The sequence below is a fragment of the Oryzias latipes genome, chromosome 7 (assembly GCF_002234675.1).
Source record: "Oryzias latipes chromosome 7, ASM223467v1".
NCBI lineage: Eukaryota > Metazoa > Chordata > Actinopteri > Beloniformes > Adrianichthyidae > Oryzias > Oryzias latipes.
Window position 1 is genome coordinate 4,302,377 of NC_019865.2, and position 26,076 is coordinate 4,328,452.

The 26,076-nt window shown below is 41.5% G+C and overlaps 2 protein-coding genes across 6 annotated transcripts in view; both read right to left on the bottom strand.

Moving 5' to 3' along the window:
• Nucleotides 1-13,411, bottom strand: part of lamb2 (laminin subunit beta 2) — a 44,186-nt gene extending 30,775 nt beyond the window's left edge. For 2 of the 4 annotated variants that reach the window (XM_023956372.1, XM_023956369.1), the window contains exons 1-2: nt 13,266-13,396; nt 12,995-13,073 (exon numbers count right to left, since the gene is read on the bottom strand). In XM_023956372.1, coding sequence (XP_023812140.1) covers nt 12,995-13,025 — 31 coding nt within the window. In that variant the 5' untranslated portion in view covers nt 13,026-13,073; nt 13,266-13,396. Of the gene's footprint in view, nt 1-12,994; nt 13,074-13,265 lie in introns of all 4 variants that reach the window. The other 2 variants (XM_023956370.1, XM_023956371.1) reach the window with 2 other exon arrangements.
• A 3,303-nt stretch (nt 13,412-16,714) lies between these two features.
• LOC101158765 (laminin subunit beta-2) overlaps nt 16,715-26,076 on the bottom strand; it is a 57,519-nt gene continuing 48,157 nt past the window's right edge. Inside the window, exons 26-35 of one of the 2 annotated variants that reach the window (XM_011476771.3) lie at nt 25,526-25,898; nt 25,081-25,256; nt 23,586-23,833; nt 21,921-22,136; nt 21,682-21,826; nt 21,390-21,597; nt 19,664-19,805; nt 18,990-19,166; nt 18,748-18,913; nt 16,715-17,351 (exon numbers count right to left, since the gene is read on the bottom strand). In XM_011476771.3, coding sequence (XP_011475073.1) covers nt 17,212-17,351; nt 18,748-18,913; nt 18,990-19,166; nt 19,664-19,805; nt 21,390-21,597; nt 21,682-21,826; nt 21,921-22,136; nt 23,586-23,833; nt 25,081-25,256; nt 25,526-25,898 — 1,991 coding nt within the window. In that variant the 3' untranslated portion in view covers nt 16,715-17,211. The remainder of the gene's footprint in view (nt 17,352-18,747; nt 18,914-18,989; nt 19,167-19,663; nt 19,806-21,389; nt 21,598-21,681; nt 21,827-21,920; nt 22,137-23,585; nt 23,834-25,080; nt 25,257-25,525; nt 25,899-26,076) is intronic. The other variant, XM_011476772.3, reaches the window with a different exon arrangement.

A 26,076-nucleotide genomic window follows, 5' to 3' on the forward strand; every position in this document is an offset into this window, starting at 1 on the left:
GGAAAACGCATTGTTTGACTTTTAAAGAATTTATTTGTATTATGGTGCAGAAAATAAGTGTTTGGTCAAAAACAAGAATTCACCTCAAAACTTTGTAACCCTGGTTGGAATTGACAGAGGTCAAAGGTTCCTTGTAGGTCTTCAGCAGGTTTGCACTGTGACTGCTGTTCTGGTCCATTCCTCCATGCAGATCTTCTCAAGAGCTGTGACCTTTTGGTGCACAGCCTTTGAACTTGCTCCACAGATTGACTGAATCCTAATTGCTAACCTTATTGTCCTGCTGGAAGATCCAGCCACATTTCAATTTTCTCACTAATGGATGGAAATTTTAACCCAAAAATGTTTCTGCCACATAATCCCTTCATCTTATTCTGCGACAACTTTCATATGACACTCACAGGCTTTACCTCCAGTGGATGCTGTTAGAATTGTTAAATTCAAACATAATTTGGAACTTATTATTGTCAATATGCCTAATAACAATTGAAACTGAAGCTCAAATTCAAATGTCTGCCCAATTTTAACCTTCAAAATGCATTCTAGCATTTGTAAGTAAAGCAAAATAAATCTGATTATGCAGGTCTAAACAACTTAATCTAAATATTTAAGAGTCAGCTAATGGCTGCTTGTACGACTGGCACATGGAAAACAAGGGTTTGTTTCCCAGAGGTCAATGAGCCTCATCCATCATGGATCCTGGGCCAAGACCCTTTGTGTTACTGCCTAACCATGTAGCCACAAGGGGGCCCCGAGTCTGGGCCTCGCTGTCCCCGTCCCCAGATAAAACACGGGGCTGTGTCAGGAAAGGTTTCCGGTGTAAAAATCTCTACCAAACTACGGAGGAGAATCAGTACAAAGCTGATTCACCATGGCGACCCCCAAAGGGCTGTGCCGAAAGGTGAACAACATTTAAGAGTCACCTACAGCACAGACCAAAAGTTTGGACACACGTTCTCATTCAAATGAATGGGAAGGTGTGTCCAAACTTTTGGTCTGTACTGTATAATATTTAGATTTATTCATGTCGTTTTACCAGCAGCCACAGGGGGCAGTAAAGCAGCCAACTTCTACTTAACATCCTTACAAATACAGGTTTCCCCCGCTTATTCGCTGCGGTTAGCGACCAGAGACACCCGCGAATACGCGGAGAACCCCCCCTCACCCCCGCGGTCGAAAAATGTCGGTCAAAGATCCTTACTCATCAAAAATCCCTCTGAAACAGCAGCAGATATGGCAGGGATTCTGGAAAACCAGCAGGACACCGCCCCTAAAGGCCTGGATTTGGGCTCCCCTGTCTAAAAAAAACCAGCTATCAGTTAAGTGTGAGAGGGCGTTCCCCTCCTCCCCCACAGCACCTCTTTTAGATGCAAAAGTCTCATACAAGCATCTTGTTTTTCAGAATACAGACTAGCGGGTCAGTATAAAATAGGGCCTGGTATTTACATATCAGAAAATGATTTCTGTTAAAACAAAACTGTTTCTCTGAAAGATGCCTAAAACTATTTTCATGCATATAAAAACCTTTTTTTTTTAGTCAAACCAAAAAGTAAAGCTATATTTTTCATACCAGTAATAATTTTTAAAATATATTTGTAACTGATTTTATAGAGGCCACACACATTCAGACAAAAACACTAGAATGAGAAGCTCCAGCTTCCTGTGAACGTACGTTTAAATAAAAGAAAAACTGAAAATTCTTCCTAAAAAGGGAAAGACTCTGGTTTAAAAAAAAAAAAAAGAAAAGAAACACCTCTTATTAAAACTTTAAAATCTTTAGATGAATGAAACTAAATCAAAACATCAAAATCCTGACATTTGAGGTACAGGTTGTTGGATGAGGTCTTTTAAAGTTCTATTTAAAAACATTTATTATTTAGCAACAAAATGTGTATCTTGTGCTTTCAAGCTTTTGCTATAAATTACATGTAAGTGTGGCAGCTGCTGTTTCTGTGTTCACTTATCCATGGCTGGCATGAAAAAAGAGGAAGAGCAAATATGGTCGTGCTCACGCCAAAGGACGCTGAAACTGGAATCTGAGCCAAAACGTCTTCCACATGAGGCAGCGCTTCAACTGTCAGAGGCACACACACGGACGGGGCTGCAGGGTATCCAGTTCATTTCCACAAACGGAATTCCACTCCCGACTGCAGTCAGCTTAGCTTTTGTTCGGGGATCTTTGGCTTCTGCGCTCCCTCTGACCAGCAAACACAAAAACACATCAGATTTCTGAAATGGGAGTCTCTATTGTGGGAATGAAACCAGACCTGCTTCTGTGTTTTAGAAAAAGCAGATTTTGGGCTTTAGGACGTCAGTTTCTTCCAGAGGATGGCGCACACAGACAAATCGCTTTCCTGTCAGAGGTCATGGCAATTATCTTTTGACAAAATAAAAAAAAACTAAACCAAAAACTAACTGTTATTTAAGAAAAAACTCTGTTAAAGAAAAACTCTTTCATTGAATGAAACCCAATCAGAGGTTTAAGCAAAAGTTAAAAAGCGAGAATTGTTTTATTGTCATATTCATAAATATATATTTATCAATTAAATTGAGTCACTTTTACAGAAAAAAGGAGTCGCTAAAGGGAGTGAAGCTGGCTAATTAAATACGATCAACTTATTTTTTGGGTTATCAGCTGATTTAGCGACCAGACTCAGGAATTGAATTGAAACGTGATCATAAAAACAGCTTTTTCCTAGAAACAGTCACGGGTTCTTCAGGTCAGACTGCCCAGCTCTGCCTTCACTTTGTTTGCAGAAGAAGGAGCATCAAAAACACGCAGAAAAACCAAAAATAACTGATTTCCCATTTAAGACCGTTTGTATCTGACCTTCTCCACTGACTCAAAACGTCCCGTGAATGCAAAGTTTTCTTGTTTTAAATCAACCAAGTGAGAGCAAATAAAACCCAATCTTTGGTGGAGGAAGTGAGATCTGGCATCGGCGTGACACATTCTTTAGGCACAACCTGGCGAGACGCAGTTTGCCGTCAAGCACAAACAATGCATCAAAACAAACAGTGCACATGCAAACACGCATGCTGTTGCTGAGGCAGGAAGAGATAAAGCAGGAGGAGATCCATCCATCCCTGCAGGCTGATGGCTGATCTGCAGGGAAGCATCAGCTGTGCAGGTGGAGCTCTGGGTGTCAGACGGCTCCTTTCAATTCTGGGCCAGGAAAAGTCAACAGTCCTTTATTTTTAACTCCTCTGGGCTAATTAGTTTACATTCTCCCTCTGTGTCTCCGTCCTGTCTTTGCTCTGCACCAAGCTGATAGATGGTCAGCTCCCACGGCCAGCCAGCTGTTCCCTCCCTGCTTTTATTATCTCCAACTCTGGCCTGCGGGCTCAGCTCTTCTGGTTTCCAGGAAAGCTCTGCAGGGTGAGCTGCTGTTCACCTTTTCTCAACAGCACAAACCAATCTTCATGAAACCAGGAGACATTTCCCGTTTCGTGAAGTCTGAGCTGCCGGCTGACAGTCGTCAGTTTGAAAGACGCTGCCCGTCACGCAGACTGTTCTGTTAACAAGGCATGGCGCTGGGAAGCAGCTGCTCTCCCTCATGTAGGATCCTGGAAATGACTGAGCCCACCCCTCCCTCGCTGGACAGAAAATATGAAATGAATCACCAGCAGCAACAGGTGGGCTGAGGACAGTGAGGCTGCAGCTGCTGGTTCTGAGGTGGTCATTTTTAGAACTCTCCCAGTAACGGAACACAACATGTTTTCCAGTTTTCCGTCGCCGTCCACGCCAACCACATCATAAAGCCTGAACTGAGCTTTGGGACTAATAATTACCACCACATCTAGAGAGGTCTGCTCCAAAGCCGACCAAAGAACCCACCCGGCTGCCTGAAGGTTAAATGAACACACATGATGGTTCCTGCTGGTTAAGCAGTTTTGACATCGGTGACTTGGATCAGCCGCGGCTCGCTGCAGGACCGGACGTTGTTCTGTGGTTCGATGCTCTCCAGACAGATGGAACAGTCCGGTACCCTGAAGCTGCAAATCACTCCTCTGATAAAGAAAATCGCCTTCTGCTTCTGTAAAACCTCAAACAGTGTGGGATCTTATCATTAAATCTCCGTAAACATGTTTTTTTTTTTCCTGTGTGCCAAAGCATGCACAAAAGGAAGCAATAATAATCAGGTTGTGGTGAACCTGCAAAGTTTGCTACGGGTCCGGAAGAGTTAAGACTCTGTGTGAGGCCAAAGACAGAAGGTCATGCCCCTCTGCAAATAATTAAAAATACACAGGGGAGTACCAGCATGTGAAGTCATGATTAACAGGTTTGACATAAACGTGACCCCGTACAAACCCAGAGGAGGAAGAGATGGGATCAATGATGGCTTTGTTTTCTTCATGGAACAGGATCTGAACACTTTACGAAACTGCAAAACTGAAAATAAATCAGGAAGATGTCCTAAAGTTGAGTCATTGCATCTGTACTCAAAATCTTTCTTCTTCTTTTACTTCCTGATGCCATGAGTCAGACGCTCCTCCTAAATCAAGAATGTTGGATTTCAATAATTTGAAGGTCCGTCATGCATCCCCCCCTTCCCCCCTTCCCCATGGTGTTCTCTCAGGTCACATGTAAACACGGTGAAGCCGTGTTTAAGTTTGACGCAGCTTAAATCTGGACGTCGACCTTTTTTTTATTAAAGAAGCTTCTACTCTGGGAGGGGCGAGGGGTACAATCTTAACGCACTTTCAGATATTGTTATCTACCTATCTATCAGCAAATCAGAAGATTTGGGGGCAGAGCTGTAAATGCTGCCTTTGTTTTGTGTAAAGACAGGGATGACGTTCGAACTTGACAAAAAAACTACAATACTGACATGCAAATGTAAAAGAGACTCTAGTCCACTTATTTTGCACAGCCTTAGACATAACTGCCCCTGCGGGTAGGGGCGAGCAGTCTGTGGGTGAAAAACAGGCAAAACAGAACATGCAGGTGGTCTGCATGAAGGTCGTAGAGCGCTCTGATGTGCCTTGAAGCGGCCATACGATCTTTAAAGGAACTGCAAGGCACACCCGCACTCCCCTTAAGATGCAGCCGCTCTTCTCCACAACCCTCCACGGGCCAGGACAACCCAAAAAACCTGCAGCACCCGAACAAGTCAGCCCCTCATACGTGTGCATGTGACTGAGGCTTTAAAGCCTTAAATCAGAAGCTATGAAACGTGGCATTCTCGCCTGACAACACGGCTGAAAGATTTCAAGGCATCAAAAGGCATTACACTATATTACCAAAAGTATTCACTCACCCATCCAAGTGATCAGAATCAGGTGCCCTAATCACCTGGCCACAGGTGTATAAAATCAAACACTCAGGCATGCAGACTGACAGGTCTGTTAGCAGCCGGACACACGGAGTCAGCACTGACGTCATCGCCCTGCCTCCCCTCTGGAAATTCTTATTCGAATTAAATAATGCGACAATGTTCGCAGGGTGGATGTTGAAATGAATTCCCCTCTTTGCATTTTCGTTTCAATTCTGACACAGAATAAGCAGTTTTTAAGTAAAAATGAAAAAGCAATTTGAAGTATTGATTTTTCATTTTGAGTCAAAAAATGCAGCTTCATTTTGAAAATGAAAAAGCATTTCTGGTTTTGACTTTTATTTTTAATTATGCTTCAGAATGGCTTCCATCCATAGAGTCCTGACCTGAACCCCATAGAACACCAGTGGGATGAATTCGAGCAGAGACTGAGAGCCAGGCCTTCTTCACCAACATCAGTGTGTGACCTCACCAATGCGCTTTTGGAAGAAAAAGAAAACTGAAAGAAAAAAATGTCTATAAACACACTCCTCAACTGTGTGGACCGCCTTCCCACAAGATTTGTAGCTGTAATAGCTGCAAAAAGTGGACCGACTATGGGTTAGGAATGGAATGGCACTTCAGTTCATATGTGAGTCAAGGCAGGTGACCCAGTATGTTTGTGTATTTGTTTGAGTCTCTGTGTGTGTGTGTGGGGGTGTAAGTGTACCACGCATACAAAAAACTCAAGGATCTGAAAACGGCAAACATCCCTGCTTCCTTCTCTTTGTCAGAGACTTAATCCTTTCATCCCTCTTTCCTTCATTGTATTCACTGCATCAAACTGTAATTGCTGTTCATCTACAGTTAAATTATTATGTGCCATTTTTTTTTAACCAAGCAACACTTAATCAACTCATTTTAAATTCAGGTTCTTTTTGCATCCATGCAGCTTTTCCATGCAACAAGACAGGAGTGATCTTCAGGGGGGTTTCCAACTTTCATTAAGCCTTAAATTTGCTGAACTCTGTCCTCCTTTTCCTCTCCACTCATGGGCATCCTGTAGGATTTAGCAGACGCCTTTTCCAAAGCAACACACACATTTTTTTTTTAGGGAGGGCAACGTTGGGTTAAATGTCTTTTGAAAAGCCGTCTAACCTGAGATATGAACCGTTAACCTTCCGACTGCCGAACAATCCCAAGGAAAGCAGAAATTTTGATCAGAGCAGAAAAACTCAAATATTAAACGGTGGCAGAGAACACTTGTTGCACAGAACATGGGATGTGTTTGCTTTCAGGAAACAACTTGTTCTTTTCTGTTGCAAATGCCCTATAAAAAATACCAGAAATGAAAATCCCTCCAATGCTTCAGATGGGATTGGGAAACGGCTCATACTTGGTGATGTTAAACTACTGCTGTAGCCACAGCTGCCCTGGGGCAGCCCGACGGAGGCGTGGCTGCCGGTACGCGCCTACAGCCCCTCTGGCCATCACGAGACATTCATACGCCGTCCCGCACCAGCGGAGCAACACTGGAGGCAGAGAGGGTGAAGTGTCTTGCCCAAGGACTCAACAGTTGACTGCGGGGAGTGGGGATCGAACTGCCGACCCTTTCATCATTGGGCGACACTGCTCAACGGCCTGAGACACTAAAAAACAAATGGACTTTTACCAAGATCAGTGTCATTTTGAACAAAAAATGATTTTATGCTCATTTTCAATCTAAAATTTTTTTTTAATTATAAAAGTACCAACTTAGCTCTGTTTAATTCCTTAGCTTTGTGAAAACGGTCCTACATAGCAAAGCAAAATTTACCTTTTAGGTTCAAAATAAAATAAATACATGTATATTTAAAAAGTGAAATTGTAAATTGTTTTCAATTGTGGATCAAAACAGAAAAAATTCAGTGGTTTGACAGAATTCTGCATCTATGATTTTGACAGTCATCCTAATACTCTGACTAGTCTCACTTGGATTTTAATGGTTTTAACAGCAAAGCAGCAAAACCACAGAAGGATCCCAGAAACGTATAAAAACGGTTCTGCTGTTTTTACAACTCTGTTTTTAGTCTAACAAACCTCCTGTTGTGCTGTCAGGCTGGCCTCTGTTGAGCTTTTCTTCACAGGAAACCTCTGAAGTTTCAGCTCAGAGGTTTCAGGCTGGATAACTTCGGATCAAACAGCCAGTTTGGTGAGAATTCTGAGGTTCTGAAGCAGTGGGCCCAACCTACCTCAGTTCACCGACCGCTTTAATGTCAGGCAATATTTTCACAGACCTGTCTGAACGGGGCAGAAGTATATTTTTAAGCTTCCGGTTTCAGAAAAAACAATTTTTTTAAATTAAAATGCTACTGCAAGACATTTTGTTCAAAAAAATCTGAAAAAATTACCAAATTCTTTTTCTTTTTTGTAATTTGTTGATGATTTTTGTGATTTAATCAAACAAAGTTGTTAGTTTGTAGAAGTTGTTTCTGATTTGTACAGAATTCAATAAAAGCATCTTTACAGTTTTCTTTTCATAGATCACTATTATAGCACTGAAACAGTCTCAGATCATCTTTCAGGACAAATAGGTTGATCATATTTTATTTTTACATAAATCCTGATTGTGTTTTTAACAGAGGGACATTTTTTGGGCTCAAGTTTTTTAACAAATAACCCTCTAATTCCCCTTTGTTGTAGGAAATTTCATAAATGTCCCTTTTACAGGTTTCCATAAATCAGAAACATCTTCATTTTATTGAATCTTCATTCTCTGTCTGCTTTAAACTTGGACTTTGTGAGGAAGACTTTCCCTTTAACAACAAAGTGGATGCTAACAATCGGACGCTAACTTCAGCCGGGTCCGACTTTTAACGGATAAATAAACCAAGATAAAATAAAGCAACACAACCGTCATAAAACTGGTATTTTCTAAATATAATAATAAACACGAATCAACGGTATATGCAACTTTATTATTTACATGTGTGAAACATTCAAAAGTCAGGTGGGAACAACTGTCTCATGTATCAAAGAAAACTCCTGTTTTTGTCTGAAAACAGCAGCTTTATGTTTCTTTGAACTCGAAGGTTCTTCTTCAGTTTCCTCACTGACTTTTCTCCCCAAAGAAACTTTTCAAATATGTTTTATTGTTTGGTTATTAAGCTACCAACTTTGCGATCACGTGACGCGTCACGACAGAAGTACCGGATGTTGCAGTTCCTCACATGACCACTGGAGGTAGGTTGCAGAGTGGAGAAAAGATTCGGATTTCAATATAAAGTTTGAATTCTGGTTTCAAAAATGTATTTTTCAGGCAAAGCTGCAGGAAAAGCACTCCCTTTGTTTGCTCTGATTCACTCACCTCACAGTCGGAAAAACACTTAATGCTTCTTGCAGACTGCTTGGTGTTGAAAACAGAACTTTTTTTTCCTTTTTTTTTTAACAGAGTCTGAGTAAACCAGACTGGAGTCACAAAATGCCGGTAAAAGCAACCAAAGCCTGTCAAACACTGACGCACCTGCTCACTTAAAGCTGCACCTGTCTAAGGGGGTCCTTAAAATCTGGCAATCCAGATGCACCTGTAAAGAAATCTTTGATATTTTAACCCACAAGTTCACAAATAGAGCTGAGATACAAACACAAACTAATCTCTATCCATAAAAACCAATATGAAACCATTTTCCCCTTAAAGTTTCATCCATACTATACTGGGGGATGCTGGAGCCTATCCTTCAGGCTCCAGCAGCGGAACACCCTGGACTGTTTCCCTCAGAATCAAAGGACAATTCAAAGACACCAATCAACCCATGTTTTGGGCAGAGAGATGAAGCAGCAGCTCCTGTAGAAAACACATCCTAAAGGAACCCGGCTGGGATTTCAATCTGTCACACCATTCTGCAGCCAAAACTAAATTTTTTTTGTAGGTTTTCAAGCAAAAACGGATAAAAATAATGCTTTTATGTACAAATTCTTAATTATGTTAAGAATCCAAGAATCCACCTTTGTTTAGTTTTTAATCCCTTTATATGCAATAACAGTTTTCTTTAAAAAAAAGTTTGACAAATTCTATCAAATGAAGCTGTTTTGGTAAAGTTGACAGAAAACAGGTTTAGCCATAAATAACTACTTTCACACAACTAGTTAAACTAAATGTTGAAACTCTTTATTTATTTTTATTCTTTATTAAAGAAAACTTTGAATTCAATATTAAAAACTACAGTTTGGCTTGAAATACAGGACAAGAAATTGATTTTAAACTAAATCTAGACGTGACGGAAGCTAACATGTAAATCAAATCCATAAACTGATGCTGCCTTTAATCCGTATTTTAGTGTTTATTCGTAGTTTTGTGAAACTCCGCCCCTCAAAACGGCTGATCTGAAGTTTGAAGGTAAAGCTTTATGTAGACTTAACATGGAGCGACGTGTTTCCCAACCCGAGGAACGCTGTCCTGCCTTTTTTCAATCCAACCCTGCTCAAACACACCTGCCTTTGATGACCGTCATGTCAGGCTTCTGCAGAGCCTGACGATGAGCTGAATCAGGTGTGCATAAGCAGAGCAACATGGAAAACATGCAGGACTGCGTTCCTCCAGGACCAGGGTTGGGAAACTGCTGAAACACTGCAGTGCAGGACAGTGCCCTGGATTTAAAGGCAAAGCAAGAACTTGATGAATATGAATATTTTATAAAGACTTTCACTGTGTTCTAATGATGAAAACCTCAATGATTTAAAAAAAAAAGCATTTTCATCATATTTTTTAAAATGCCAAATCACTCAAACGCAATGCATTGTGGTTTATACTTGCCAATCTACTGAGGGACACTGTTTTTCTGCAGAAAATTTCCTGGGCACTGGATTTTTGGAATTGTAGATCTGGAAAAAAAATGGTGAACGCCCTTTAAAGTAGGGGTGTAGGTAAAGATCGATTCTGCGATATATCGCGATATTTCATTTGGCGATATTTGTGTCGATTTCAAATGCTGTCAGGACGATACTTATTAAATTATTTATGAGCGTCCTTCAGCGTCTGACTCTTGTTTTCCACTTTAACCCCCTACCGCTAGCTGGCAGCAGAGCACACTGAGCCTCTTTGAGCACCAAACATTTACAAGATCTCAGCGAGAAGCAGCTTGTTTTGTTGTTGTGAGACATGCACTACTTAGTCTTTGCCTAGGATGGGTACCGAACTGAAACTCTGACCCATGTTGCTGTCAGTATCATAAAACCGTGGATTGTGGTGCTTTGGGGCTCAGATAAGAACGAGTGACGCACTGCAGCTGCACAGCGGCTAATGCGCTGAGCACCAGCTAAAATGCTGTCGAAAGCGGGCCAAAGTTCTACAGAACCTCACAGCAATAGATTCTGCTTTAGCGACCTGATGGATCAGCATGATGTGTACAACGCTCTGAAGAAAAAAGGCCAACGTCGAGGCGATGAGCGGTGAAACCTGTGTGAGAAAGTGGAGCTGCAGAGCAGACTGTCACGTAAATGAAGCACCTTAGCCCCATTAAAGCGCTCTTCTTCATCCTGCCATGCTGACTCATCACACTGTATTGTTTCTGGAAAGAACTGGTGTTTTATTAATTTTTCTTAACCTTTGAAGCGCCGCTCCAACCGTTTAAAAGAAAATGTGTTCCAGTACAATTTCGCGATATGTATCGTATCGTGGGACGCGTATCGTGGGACACCCCTACTATATAGTGCTCAAAGTAGTCAGTAGTGACTGAATTCAGACACGTGCTCTTTTATGTTGTACTTCAGACTAGGCCTGCACAAATTTATGTTATTGTTATGACATCAAGCTGTGCAATATGCATTCCGGAAAAGACGGCGAAAATCGCAATAAATGGTTACCTTAAATGTGCTAAAACAATCTCATGGCAGCTTGAAATATTGAACAAATGAAATAAATCCCTTTATGCATTTAACCAATCGGAAGGACCCGTTTACGTTGTTGATCAGTCAGATGAGCCCTTTTATGTTTGATGTTTGCCTCCTACGTCGACAAGGGTCATTTGGTGTATAATTTTTAAACTGTTGCAGTGAAATGGAAATGATGTTTTTGGTGTTTTGCTATTTGTTTATATACCGCAAATTATATTGCAATATTAATCACCAATATCGCGAGTTTTCCTCATTTCGTGCAGCCCTACTTCAGACCATCTCATCTCTGCTTCAGCGTTGTTCACCTCTGCTTTAGCCGCTCCATTGCCCCCCCCCCCTTCAGCTCTCCTCCTCTGCTTTCATCTCTTCCTCCTCTTTAACTCCAGAAAATCTCCTGTCAACAGGACGGAGAAACCTAATTTACCAGCCTTTCATTGCCCCCCCCCCCACCCCCTCCTCTTTTCAGCCTCTCTCTTTTGTTTTCAGAGCCGTGGTCGGTCGGCTTTGCCGCTCCATTGTTCAAAGATCAGCACATTTCCGGAGGTTTGAGATCGACTCCCTCCGCCCGACCCGCTCTCACCTGGGCGAACGTCTGAGCGGGACGCGAGGACCACGCGTCCTCCCTGATGCCTGCAAAGAGGCGACTTTCTGAGGATGGCCTCCATCTGCAACTTTTCTTCCCGTCACCAAACTAATTCAAAGTTTGGCTTTGCTGAAAAACCAAAGATGCCAGGGGTCTTTGCCAAAAGACTGACTGAGCAGGTAGATGTGTCCAGCACACAAGAGGACAAACTTAAACCAACGCCGCTTGTTTTGTCCTCATTCTCAGACCGAGTCAGCCCTGTTTTCTGGTTCTTTCTCTTTCATCAAACACAAGCAGTGACACATACATTCATTTGTGCAAAAGCCAATTAACCCCATCTCTGACCTGGGGATTAGGAAGTCACCTTTGACCTCCAGCTTTTCCTTTAAGAGCGGAGCGTTTTTGTCAACCCCGACGTGCGCCAGGCTTCGGGAAAACCTCCAAAACGAATCGTTTTCTTTCATTCACAGCAGACAATCGCCCCTTTTTAGCTTCTTGCTTTTAGTCCCAGGATCTTTTAAATTACCCTGCTAACATTTTTGAGAACTTTGATCCAAAAAAACAAACAAACAACCAAGGAAATACAACAGCCTTACAAATCACTTTGTTATAATCATGAAACCATCTCTTTTACTGCAAAGTTTGACTTGTTTTCCAAGAAAGTGGCAGGAAAAGTGTTTTGAGTGCAAGAAAAAAACAGGAAACAGGCCACAAAGACTGCCAGGCTGCTTGGTCATCCAGCTGTCACACCGTCTTGATTTTACAGATCTGCAGCCCACAAGCATCCACAGAGGTCTTCATCGGCGAAGGTGCGCCGTTGAAGCCTCTATTTGCGGATTCAGCTGGCCAGTTTTAGGAGGACCATAAACAGAGCAGCACCACCCACAGAGATGCAGATGGAGTCAACCTTAGAGGGTCCAGAGGCCCTAAAAAAAGGAACTTCAGCTATCTAATCTCTGCACACAGAGACTCTGTGTTCATCATGTCCACTCTTTCTGAGGGAAAGGGAGGTCTGGGATTACATTTGGGGACAGCGTTTTCTGAAGTTAAGGAGACATTTGTAAAGAAAAACTAAAATAGTGTTGCTTCAGAGGGGTCAAGTGGGTGTTGCTTTGGAGCCATAAAGACATGAAAGTGGTTCATCACAAGTTCTGCATTTTCCACAGACTCATCAAAGAGAAGCCAGGACCCGGAGAACCCGCGCGCCCGCGCACTCACTGACTCCCCCTCTGAGGGGGTCTACTGCGCCGGCGCGGGCTGGCTTCCCTGCGGCGCGCGGTGGACTCACCGCTGACGAGCGTGAAGAGCGAGGCTTGCATCTCTGCGCGCGCATCCGCCGCGGGGCCGCGGATCACCTGTAACCTGTGCTGGAAACAAAAGCGTTCATGACAGTCAAAGCCCGGAACTTCTTTTTCTGTCCCAAAAGACACAAACGAACTTCGTTAAGCTAACTGTTCAAAACTCATCCAGACAGCTGCACTAAATCACAAACAGATTCGAGAATGGTTTAAAATTGAGTTTTTAAGTTTAAAATGGGTCTAAAGTGGTGAAGGACGGACCTCACGGGTTCGGTCCCGTCCTGGATGTTCGCTTCTCGCCTCCGTCGGGAGCTGGCTCCTCCTGCAGCACTTGTTGCGGAGCTCTGCGGAGGAGAGTCAAGCGGCGAACGGACCCCCCACTCCTGCCGCTGTCCGTCGGAAACCCCGTGCTGGACTTCCACTGGAGCGGGAGTCTGTCAGAGTTCGCTCGCGGACGATAGGCGCGCGAGCTCGGAATCCACAACGGGGCGCACCAAGTGGTTCACAATCAATATCGTTAGAGAAAATACATGTGAAACAATACTTTTGTGATTTTTTTTTAGGTTATTAGTCAACAAAAAATGCAAAAATGTAAGTTTGTATTAGTAAGTTTTTCATTGAGATTTGAGTTTTAGGAATTTAATTTTGGTGTGCGCCATATGTTTTAAAATACATCAATATCCACATCATGTGTGACATAATAATTCCAACCAAACAGGATCCTGAGCTCACAGAATAAATGAGATCCAGCAGAGATTGGAAAAAAAGTTACCCTCCAGCAAAAGTGATGCACTTTAAAATATTCCAATTGTTTATTTTCAGTTTCTAAGAGATCAGAATTTATGTTTGCATTAATGATAACTAGGTGTCCAGGTCCTAAAGCCGTAAAGTGGTCCTGCATCGTCACACTACACCACACGCATGTTTAACCATTGCTCCGATGATGTTTTCTGAACTTCTGTAAGATTTAAGTCTAAAAAAGTTCTGCATCAGTCCAAAGACCTTGTGTGCAGAAGTTTACGATAGAATAGAATAGATCAGAATAGAATAGAATAGTTTATTGTTCCTTAGCAGCATCTTTCTTCTTGAACGCTCTCGTTTGTCCAGTCTCACTGTGATGGTAAAATCATGGGTTTTTCACAAGTGGTGGATTTGAATCTATGGGTCATAGCAAAAAGTAAAAATAAAAAGGGACCCAAATGCCTCCCTGCTTGACCCTCAGCTTGTTTCATTCTTAGTGTCCGATTAAGGCTTTTACCAACAAAAGGCTGTGACTGCAGGTCACCGCTCCCCATAGATGGGTCAAATGCGCAGAGCAAATTTTGCTCACCCAGGTGTGTGACAAATGGAATTTGAACGTACCAAACAGATTCCTGTCATTGCTTTAGAACAAAATGTTTACTTCTAAGTCCAAAATAGACAATGCACCACACGTTGCATCATTTCACACTGGAACAATCACATCACTGACAGTTTATGCTTTGTGTTCCAGTTTTTTTATTAGGAATAAATGAAGCCATAGCTATTGGATCATTTTCAAGCCCAACATGACTTGAAGCAAGCAAACCTTAAAGAACTGAACCAATGTTGTAAAAAAAAAAAATGGGTCAAACGTTGTACACCAACACAATTTACCACCATTCTGTCTAAGTTAGCTTGGTTTTACCACCTTTACTCCGATTTCTATCGAAGTAGCATCTGAAGTTGTTTACCTGGGAGTTTTTTTTACAGCAGGGAAAATCATTTTCAGATAAACTCCCCCCCCCTCCCAAAGCAGGAATGCACTCTGCCAGCTAAATGCTGTCAGCATGACTTGATTCACAAAAAGTCAAAAGTACATCAGCTCCTGTGTTTTTAATCCAGAGAAAGCTCTGGTGGTTGAGTAAAGTTCAGAAAAGCATTTCTTCCCCTCAGACAGGTGCAGGTTTGTCTGATGGCTGCAGGTGCTGGAGCCTCATGCTGGCAGACGGTCCCCGCCGGACAAATCCGATGAAATCTGTCATATTCCACATTCTATGAGCTGCTGGAGGACAGCCTCTCTTTGTTAGAGCTCAGCTACAAAAGGGAGTAGCAGGCCTCCTTCACACTGAGGAAAGCTGGAGAATAACTGAAGAGTGGTAAAGAATTTCCACTTCAAGGTCGGTTTGATAAGCCACAAAAGCAAATGAGTAGGATCTTTGTGAGCAAGTCTGCAGTACCAGTGCTTCCTATAGGACTGGACTGCAGGGATGGGCAGGGTGGACATCAATGAATTCTTTTGTTTTTCTTTTTTTTTTTAATAAAATGTCCCATTGTTTTAAACATTCTACATTACAGGCAAGAAAAAAAAAGCTTAATCTTAAACATGAAAAATGTTAAATTCATTTAATGTATTTTTGCGTCAAACAACTTTAACAACAAACTTTAAACATAGTTTTCTTTCCATTTAAACATCTATTTTCTAATCAATTCTGGGCTGTTACTGAATAGCTAAATGTTTAAAATAAAATTTGGGAACAGAAATAATGTAAAGAATATCAGCAGTCGGTGGAATATTTTTGAAAGATACAATAAACGATTAAGAGACGCCTGACATATTCAAAGGGCCTCCATGGGGGTTAATGGAGCTGTGAACTGACCAAAATATTAGGAGATAATGCAGTGTCAACATCTGTCCCATCTTTTAAAAGTAGTTTTATGACAGTTTTCTAAATTGATATTTGGATATTTAAGGATCTTTTGTGAGACTAGGTTCATTTTTTATGGTCAGGAAGGTCCCATCCTTCCATTTTCCGAATCCCTTTCAAAGCAATGAGGTTACTGGAGCCTATCCCAGATGTTAACTTAACAGATTGCTAGTCTGTTGAAGGGCCACATGCCCACATGGGGCAATATAAAACCACCAATTCACATATGAAGCATATTTCTGTACTGTGGGAGGAAACTGGAGAAAATCCATAAATGCTGAAGGGGAACATGCAAACACTCCAGAATTTGAACCAGGGTCTTCTCACTGGGAGACCACAGTGCTAACCACCACAACAACTGTGCACTCAGGTTATGTGGAGTAGTTTCTTGATTTCCTGTCCTGTGTTTTGAGAACATCTGGATTTCAGTTTTCCAACTGATAACTGTGTTCAATGCTATAGTTTTCTGTTCGTCAGTGACTGGTCCCCTTTTGCCATCCTTTGGGTTTTTTTCCCAGGACTTAGTCATTTCAAAGTGTTTGTGTCATTTTTAGTGTCTTCTTTTGGGTTTATGACCTAAGGTTTCAGGGTCTGCCATTAAGCGTTTGAGTCCTACAACCGCCTGTCCTGACCATTTGTGGAGAAAGCTAAATGTAGACGTGGAAGGAATGAATCTTGTAAACAAGAGGCTCAAAAGTTGTTATATGTCAACATAAAGGAAGTTGTCATTTAACTATAGACATTCATTTTTTAATAATAAAACTGCGTGTTTTTAAAATTCTCCAACTTTTGCCTGAAAATAAATAAAATCAGTAAATTTGAGTTTTGTCTGTGCGGTTCACAATACTTGTTTGGTCCCCAAAGTCCCTCTGGTTATCTGTTATCTGGGATTAAAACATTGGAAATCCTTTGAATCACAGGGTTTTGCTAACAAAACTACAGAGCGCCCTCTTGTGGCAAAGAATTTAAACAACACCTCTACTCCAACAGAAACAAAAAAAAAAAGATGACAAACGCGGCATCAATGCGGCACAACAGGACGAATTAACAGAAACCACATCACATTTATTTGTTTTTCCCCTTAATGCACATCAGAGCAACAAAAATATATACAAATTTCATCCAAAAATCAGAGGTTTAGATATATTTCTCCAACGACCTTAAGAATGAATCATAACTGAATCATAAAACCACAACATTTCTCAGAGCTTTTTTATTATAAAATTTGACATTTCTATAGTTGGTTATGTATGAATGTGATAAAGTCAAAGTTTACACTCAAAAAACAACAAATTCTCCACAGGAAATGTAATAATAGATGAAATAGCTTAATGGCGCAAACACCACAGAGTGTAGTGTGGATATAAATGCTTTCAGACGTACAGTACAGAGGAATGCAGCTCTATCATTTAACACTTGACAAGTAAAACATTGAAATACACTGAAAGAATAGAGGTATCTCCACAGCAGCCTTTTGTTTTTCATGAGTGATGCTCGCCTGTTCCAGAGTCACAGTATTCGGCGCTCCTCTGCACAGATCATCATACTTGGCAGCTACTAAACGTCTGCATTTTCCTCCTCAGCTCATCCCGCACGTCGGTGGCGTTTTGTTTCAGATCTTCCAGCTCCACCAGCTGTTTCTGCATCCTGTCCTCGTTGTCCTTGAATGTGTTCGTCAGCTCTGCGGACAGAGAAGGAAGTTAGAGCGGCCAACCACAGGCGAACGATGCTAGTGAGAGCCTGTGGGGCGCCACCGAGATCGGGGCTGTCGCGGTCAAACCGGAACAACAAGAATTAGCAAAACTCAAAATAAATTCTTAATGGAAATTTTGTAACAAATAAAAAAAAAAAAAGTCTAGTATAAAAAAAAAGAGGGTCACCTCCGGGCTGAACGTTCACTGCTGCAAAGCAGTCAACGTGTGAGTCACATTCTTGCTTCCCTGACAAGTTCCTGTCCATTTTAGAATTGGTTTTTCTCTTTAAAGAGTTAAATATTCACCCCCCCCAACAATTCTGATCTTTAAATTCATAAACTGCAGGATCATTGCTCGTTCTTCTACTTTAACTGAACATTTGTGGTCCTCTGTTGCTTTCCTATTGTTTTATCCATTTCCTCTTAAGCCTTACAGGTGGATCTGGGCTGTCCGCCGGTGAAAAAGGGTCAAAGTGCCTGTATGGAGCGTGCAGGTGTATGAGACGCAGGTGTGTTTCACACTTAGCAAGTTACCTGTAAAGTGCTGTTCATGTGATACTGTTTCTTTTCTGTCACAGCTTTCATTTCTTTTTCTAGTTTTTTCTTGGTCAAAGTATTTAGTACAGAACATTATCTGGTAAAGTGTGAAGATGAGACTGCTGTAGACACTTAACTCCATGATTTTTAAGGCTTCACTCAGATCTTATTGTTTATGTAACAAAAAAAGAACTCTTGTAAAACTTGTCATAATCAACTCATTTGAATGAGTTCATATATTTCTTGTTGGGTATAGCATGAAATTAGAAAAAGTTAAGGTGATTAACGATATATTTAAAAATATTGACCAAAAAAATGAACCCTCTGTGGTTTCTGAACTCATCAGTTAGTCTTTGAAGCTCATCGGCTGTTTAATATAACCCCCGCAATTGGCATTGTCTTTATTAAAAATGTAACATGAAGGTTTCAAAATCTTTTTAGAATTGAAATTTTTGGTTTAAAACAAACATCACTTATGTTATGACTCATAATTGCGACAGCCCTTGGAATGAATCCTTGGGACATCGTAAAATATTCAGTGTAGCTTCAGCTTTTTATGAACTCTCTACATGTTTGATTTTTCATAAAAACATCAATTTTTGTCCAACAAAAAAAATCTACTTTTCATAATTGAGATTTTTGGAGAGTTTCAAGGTTTGTTGTGTAATATAAACAAAAAGAAGCTGGGGTTGTACTAAACATATGGATGTCAAACAGTTTTACAGAGAAATTAATCAAGCAAATTTGAAAGCAGAGGAAAAGCTGAAAAAAGGCCCTGGATTACTAAAGTTTAGGAGCTGCAGGCTTCAGGTTAAGCATCCAAACTAAATCAGCTTCCTGTACTCACCCTCCAGTTCCTTTATGCCATCCTTTGCCTTGTTGAAGAGATCTTCTGCGTCGCTCTTCATCATTCGAACCTTCTGGCTGATGGTGTCCAGGCTCCCAGACTCGCCACCAAGGGAATCCACTTTCCGCAGCAGCTCCTGGTACTGTTCCTCCGTGTCGTTGAGGCTCTGGGACACAGAGCAACAGTCAACATCAACCGCGGTTCCTTATTTAAGTGTGAAACCGGGTGTGGAGCACACCAACCTGCTCCAATGATGAAGCCCTGAGGGTGGCGTTGTTTGCCAGGGCTAGAGCGTCGTCTGCCATCCTTCTGTTCATCTCCGTCTTGTTCCTCAGAGCTTCTGCCTCGGCTGAGAGGTTCTGCAAACGCATCACTATGTCCATCTGTTTCCTCTCTAGCAGCAACAGCTGTGACTCCACCTAAAGTACACAAAAAAAAGGGAAACAAATGTGGAGAAATGAAGGGTGAAGAACGACAGCAGAGTTTGGATCTGCTCTGCTGGGACTGAGCAGAGTTTAGATCTGCTCTGCTGGGCGGCCGTGGTGCAGCGGTAGGGCGGTCAACCCATGATCGTAAGATTGCAGGTTCGATTCCCGCCTTGCACGCCCATGTGTCAAATGTGTCCTTGTGTCCATGTGTCCTTGGGCAAGACACTGAACCCCACCTTGCCTCTGGTGGGAGGTTGGCGCCAGTGTTTGGCAGCGGAGCCCCCATCAGTGTGTGAATGTGTGTGTGAATGTGTGTTTGCATGGGTGAATGGGACTGTGACTGTAAAGCGCTTTGGGCCTTCATAGGAAGGTAGAAAGCACTATATAAGTATACGCCATTTACCATTTGCTGTGACTGAGCAGAGTTTGGATCAGCTCTGCCGTGACTGAGCAGAATTTGGATCTGCTTTTCTGTGACTGAGCCGTACCTCTGCTGTGGCGTTCTGGGTGTTGTTCAGGTTGCTCTGTGCCTCCTTCAGGGCTGTGGTTGCCTTTTCAATGGCTTTCTCAGACGCTTCCAATGCCTGCTTGGTGCTGTTGGCTGCATCCTTCACTCCCTCGGCTTGAGCTCTGCACAACGACAACAAAAAAAGGATAGAAATGTTTATGCTTGTGCAGCATCTCGCAGATGTTCCAATCGATGTTGCTTCATTTTCAATTTCATTACCACTTCAGAAAGACCATGATTTCAAATTTGGGTTGGGTGAATCAGGCCACAAGAGGGGAATGGACACAAGTTTAAAACCCCGGGTCACGAAAAGGATTTGAAAGATCTCCATTGATAGCAGGGAATCAAAAATATTTGTTCAATCTGGTTAAATAGAAGTCCATCACTGCAAAAACAGCCAACATAACGACCAGAAATCCACAAAACGGAGGTTTTAGTGATCTGTTCAACTGACAAGAAAGTACGGTGGCTCTGAAGTGACAATCACATCAACAAATCACTCAACACAAATACATATTACACACAATGACAATTAAGGAAGCAAAACAAATAAACAAAAAACAGCTTCACATTTTAGAAATCCAAACAAAATCCCAGAAACTGAAACGTTATTCCAAAAAAAGTAAGATACAAGGAAAACATTTTGGAAATATAAGTAATTTCCAGAAATCAACATGAAATGTTAAAAGCTGAAACAAAAGGTAGGTATTATGGGATGTCACTGATTGAATGATAACACATGAGTTTTGAAGGAGGGGGAAGTAGAAGGAACAGTGAGAAAGACTTGGTTGAACCATCACTGAACTTTTACAGTAGGTGAGTTTCTTGTTTTGTTTTCCTTTTTAACATTTCATTTTGATTTTTGGAAATTACTTTTGCTTTCTGAAATGTCTTTTTTAACGTTTTGGTTTCTGGAATTTTGTTTTAATTTCTAAAATATAAAGTTTTTTTAAATTATTATTAGTTTTTATTGTTTTATTTGTCGTTGCGATCTTTAATGTTTCTTACGTTGGGTGATTTGTTGAGGGTAGTGTTGGGTAAATTACCTTTTAAAAGTAATTGATTACTTTACTTTAGTTCCTGGATCAAGTAATTAAATTACTTCTTAAAAGTAATTCACTACTTGTTACTTTTTTCCACTCATACAAATTGTCAAAGTTTGCAGAAAAAAAGATCCGCTTGTTTTTCACTTAACTTTATTTTTAAAGTAATGACCTTGTGCAAAGTATGAACCCGTTATCAGACATGACCTGGCATTATTCAAATTCAGACAACAGTGTAAAAAGACACAAACATAAATTGAAAAATGTAGTTTGCTGAAAGTGAGATGTGGGGAAAAAAAACGGTTTCACCGATATCTATGAGTTTCGATTCATGTCTAAGAACACTATTGAATGCCTCCCGCAGTTTCATTCTCCCCCTCAAATGCAAAAAAGTCATTCTGACTGGAGGGGGCGGGGCTAGAACCATATAAAATGTAGACAGTAAATGCTAACAACTGAAAAAACAACTATATTTACAAATCAACTTTCTACTTTATACATTTCATCCCATTTCAAGATCCTCTTTTGTGGAACTAAATGTTTTTTTTAGTTCCAGAGTCAGAGACCATCTCTGTCTTCAGGACTTTCAAAGACAACAGAGTTCCTGCCGTGACAGTTTAGGCTCTGTTGTTCTGCAAAGACGTTTGAAAAAGTCGGACTTACTTTGCATCCTTAGCTTTGCTGAGCAGCTCCTTGGCCTTGTTGACGGTGTCAGCGGTCTGATTCAAAATGGCCTCGACGTTGGTGAGGTTGGAGAGGCTGTCCCTGATCTCTGTGGTGATTTTATCCAGAGTGGTTCTGTTGAACGGCAGCGTGATCGACAGCACCTGCAGGGCCACCTTCTCTATGCTCTCCGGATCAGCGCCCTCCCCTGAGCAGAACACAGACAAACGGCACATCCGTGACTCAACGAGGATCATTTGGCGTGACTCTAATAAAAGCAACATCTGCGCACCGGTTAGGAAGTCTTTTATCATCTTAATGAAGTCTTTGAGATTCTTGTTGTTGTCTTCAAAGTGTTTCTTCTTCTCCTGGGCTTTCTCCAGCGTTTTCATCGTCTGGTTCTTCACATCTTGAGTCAGACTGGCAATTTCCTGGAGCTGAAGACAAAGCGAAAAAAGCCCCAGAACCTTTTTTATACACTGCGGTCTGAAGCAGCGTTGTGTAGGAAGAGGAGGAGGAGGAGTTCTGCACCTTCCTGGAGATGTTCTGCAGCTCTTCGTTTGCAGCCATCAGACTCTGGATGGTGTTTACAGACTGGTTCAGTGCTGCCCGGGCGCTGCCCACCGTCCCGTTGCAGCCTTCGCCTCCACATATGAGGTCACCCCGATCATCGCGGCACCCCGCTCCACCGCACTGGCTGTCCGGACAGCTGCCATTGACACTGACGCTGCTGTGACCGCCGCACACCTCGAATGAGAGATGGAGTGAAATTTACCCCGCAGAATCATCAAGTGTGCTTCAAGATGAAAATAAAAAGCGATTTCTTTTTCTTTTGTATTTTAAATGTTTTAAATAATTGCCCACAGTTTTCTATGGTTTGACTATGAAAATAGTCAAACCTGTATGGGTGCATGTGACGTGGGACTTCGATCTACTGAGAAACTTTACTGGACCAAAACCATTTCACTGTTTAGAGAAATAATATGAACTTTGTACTCAAATAAGCTTTTCTCAAAGATTTCTTTTGAGTTTTTAATTAAACAGAAAACTAACAATGTTGTGGGTGTTAGTCAGTTGCCATACTTTTAGACCTTTTGTTAGCATTATTTACCTTATTTATGCTCTCACTCAAGCCCCGAGTGAGCTACCGCTAGACATTAGAACAACATCATCATGACATTTATTCAAAAGAACACTTGTTTGACATTTAAAGAACAAACACAAGTGCCAACACTGAACCCACTTTTCACGTCCCCCTCATACTGCTTCATTTTTCATGAACGTCTCTTTCTACTGTTATGATTGCAAGTTTATTTTCTTCCTCTTTTTACAGTCACTTTATTTTTTCTTTTCATAGTCACCGTATTTTTTTCATCTTATCGTATTTTATATTGCATTTTGAATTTAGATTCCCTGTTTAGACTGGAGCTGAGAGAAACTCAATTTCAATTTCTATGAATGTGAAAACATTATAGAAATTGACAATAAAGTTTACTTTGACTTCTTGACTTTGACTAGACTTATGATTGTAATTTTTTCTGTGGATCTGACTTTATGTAGTACAGAGCAGCAACCTGCTGAAAGGTTGTAGTGTAATCTTTAAATATAATAAATGAATGAATGACATTAATACTAGAACAAGCTGGACTGAACTGGACTGTAAGTATCCCAGAAGCCTGATTGATTTAGAAAAAACTGATTTCTAAATTCATGTACTGTCCAGCAGGGGCTGGCGCTGTAAACAGCTCCCACCTACTTCCTATCCTCTTATTTTATAAAAAGAACTCACACCACTGAGAGCTACGGGATAATATGATGGGACAAAATGTATCCACCATTTCAAAAGGCGCTCAGACGGTCAATTTATGGCAATTAGATAGAAGCTTTGGTAAACCGGCTCGACTCAAGTCTTGAGTCGCGGCTCACCGATGTGAGTCAGGTAAACCACAGGAAGTAGGTCGGAGCTGTTTGTATCGCTTGATGTCTCTCGTTTTTAGGCTTGGTTTGATGGTAGTCATGCTTTCTGTTGGGAGCACTTTCAGATCGCCTGAATGCAAACTGACGCTGAACTGAAAGAGACAGGTGTGAGTTTAGGTAAACAGCAGGTAAATCGCCTGAGTGTTGCATCTCGTATGTCTCTTCATTCTAAATAACCAAACTCCTCACACATCCGTGGGGGTTTAGAGATCTGCTCACCTTCTGGCTGAGGTCCTGGACCGTCTCGCCAAGTTTGAGAGCTTCTTGCTGGAGCTCATTCAAGGACTGGTTGTTAGCTTCCACGGCCTTCAGGAATTCGTCTTTCGTAGCCTCCAGCAGCTCCTCTGTGATCCTTCGGGTTTTGTTGGATTGTTCCACAGGACTAAAAGGTCCCGACACCGAAGCGTTGCATTTCTCCTCAGCCTGCAGCGACTTCTGATAGTCCTTCTTTAGCTTCTCAAACTGATCTAAAAGAGGAAGAAGGAGGCAGGTATTGTTAACTCTGATCATTGTTTCAGTAGCTGTCCTCCTGTTGGAGTCTGAGGATGTGTCAGATGTTTCTGTCTCTTCTGCTCTGTCCTTTTTGAAAAACACAGTTAATAATACAAAAGATTTAAAAGATACACGTCACAGCAAAGTTCAGTTTACCTTTTTCTACAATATAAATGAGGATATAGCAGGTTAATAACTTTCTGTCCCGCTGAATAAAACTACAAATGTACATTGTCGGCAAAAAGTGAACTTACACCTGCGTCTAAACACAAAATCCAAAAAGTTTCAAAAGAAAAAGTCAGAATTTTAAAGTAAGATCACTTCAGTAAATTCAGCTCTGCTGGACGTGTTTGTTTAACAAATGATCTGACAAATCCATCCATGATTAAAAAACATACAACATGTTGAGACCACAAAGGATTGTGCGATTGGATCCTACTTTCAGAAAGGATGCTCCAGAGCCAAAAAAAAAAAGAAAAGAAATAAAGCACTAAACCCCCTTTCAGTTTTAACCTGCTCAATTTGAACTTTGATTTTAAAGCAGACACTCATTTTCAGGTCATTTCACTTTGCAACGATCCTTTCTTTTCAAAAAAGAAACAGACCAGAAAAAGGAGTCAAATCAGGATCAGCTTCAAGTGAATGAAATACCAGAAAGTACATTTAATCTTTTTTTGGACTTGGAACAAATATTGTACATTTGAAAAATATATATTTTAAAATTGTAGAAAAACTGAAAACTAAAAAAGAAAACCTATGAACCTAAAACTGTTACCAAATAAAAAACGCTGTTTATTTGTTATAGATGCTCTTTCATATGTTCAACTTTTGATTCTTTTTTTCTCTTCCTCTTCACTTTCAGTCCTCAATTTACAGTTTCAATTCACTTTTCATTCACAGTGTTCGAGTCTAATTTCCCTTAGGGGCGGGGCTTTGAGCCTATTGGGTACCAGGATGTGATTGACATCGGGTGATAGAGGTCACGGTGATGTCTCTTCCTGTTGTTGGTGTAGTGATGGTGTGGCGTACAGTAGTGATAACGAAACATTTGTTTGTTTTTGTTAATGAAAGTTTGGCAAACCTTTTTTTAAGCAGTTTTAGAGATTTTTTATATCTCTTTCAAGTGTACTTTAGAGTTTTAGACTTTTGTACTGTTTTTTGTTCAAGCTGATCCTGAAATGACCCGGATCTGAATGAAGCCTGTAGTGATTCAGGTCGGCACCTGCAAATCCTACGGGTAGGTGGTAGAGTTGCATGTTAGCCACGGTGTAGTTGAGGTCCCTCAGCTCATCCTCCATGATACTTAGCGTGCGTTGGAGGAACCGTTCCTCCCCAGCAGTTGTATTAATCTCCTGACTGATGGCCATCAGACGTCCATCAGTGACAGCGATCTCAGCCCTGAAAGCACAGCAGGATGCGTGAAACTGACACAGCCGGATCAGAATCATTCGTTGTTTTTAAAATAGTTGCAATGAGATTTGAGCATCTCAAGACAAACAGAAAGACATCAGTGTGCAAAAACGAGACTGAGTCAGTGTGCAAATGTGCAATTTGTGCAAGGATGCAATTTATAAATAAAAAGCAGTGTGAGTAAATGTATAAAAACAAAAAGAGTAAAGAGAAGTAGCAAGTACAGTATAGTATAACCAAAAGTGTTGTTTGGATACCTGATGTCGTCAATGGCCTGCCCAATCAGCTGATGGATGCTCTCATTCCTGCCTGACCCGATCAGATCCTTCACCTGCTTCAGCTTCTCCTCCAGCTCCCGGATGCGAGCGTCCCCAACTCCCGGCATGACCCCGCTCTCCAGGATTCTCTGCGCCGTGAAGTGGATGTGGTCCAGGTCCCTCTTGATTTGGCAGATGATGTCGTCCCACAGCTGGAAGCACTGGTGACACCGAACGCAGTTGGGAAACGCGCCGGTGAAGCCGCGGGCGCACTCGTCGCACTTCTGCCCCGCCTTTCCCTCTTGACAATCGCACTGTCCGGTTGTCCGGTCACACACACGCAAGTTAGAGCCGTGCACGTGGCAGTTACACTCTGGATGGACACAGAGAAGGAATCGGTTGAAACAAAAACTTCTCGTTGTGCAGAAAGAACAGGTACTTTTCAGACACAGTAGAAGCAATTTACAATAAAACAGCAATAGATGAATGAAATAAGGAACAAAAGCATTTGAGAAACAAAAATGGAACAGTTAAAGGTGCAGGAATGAACC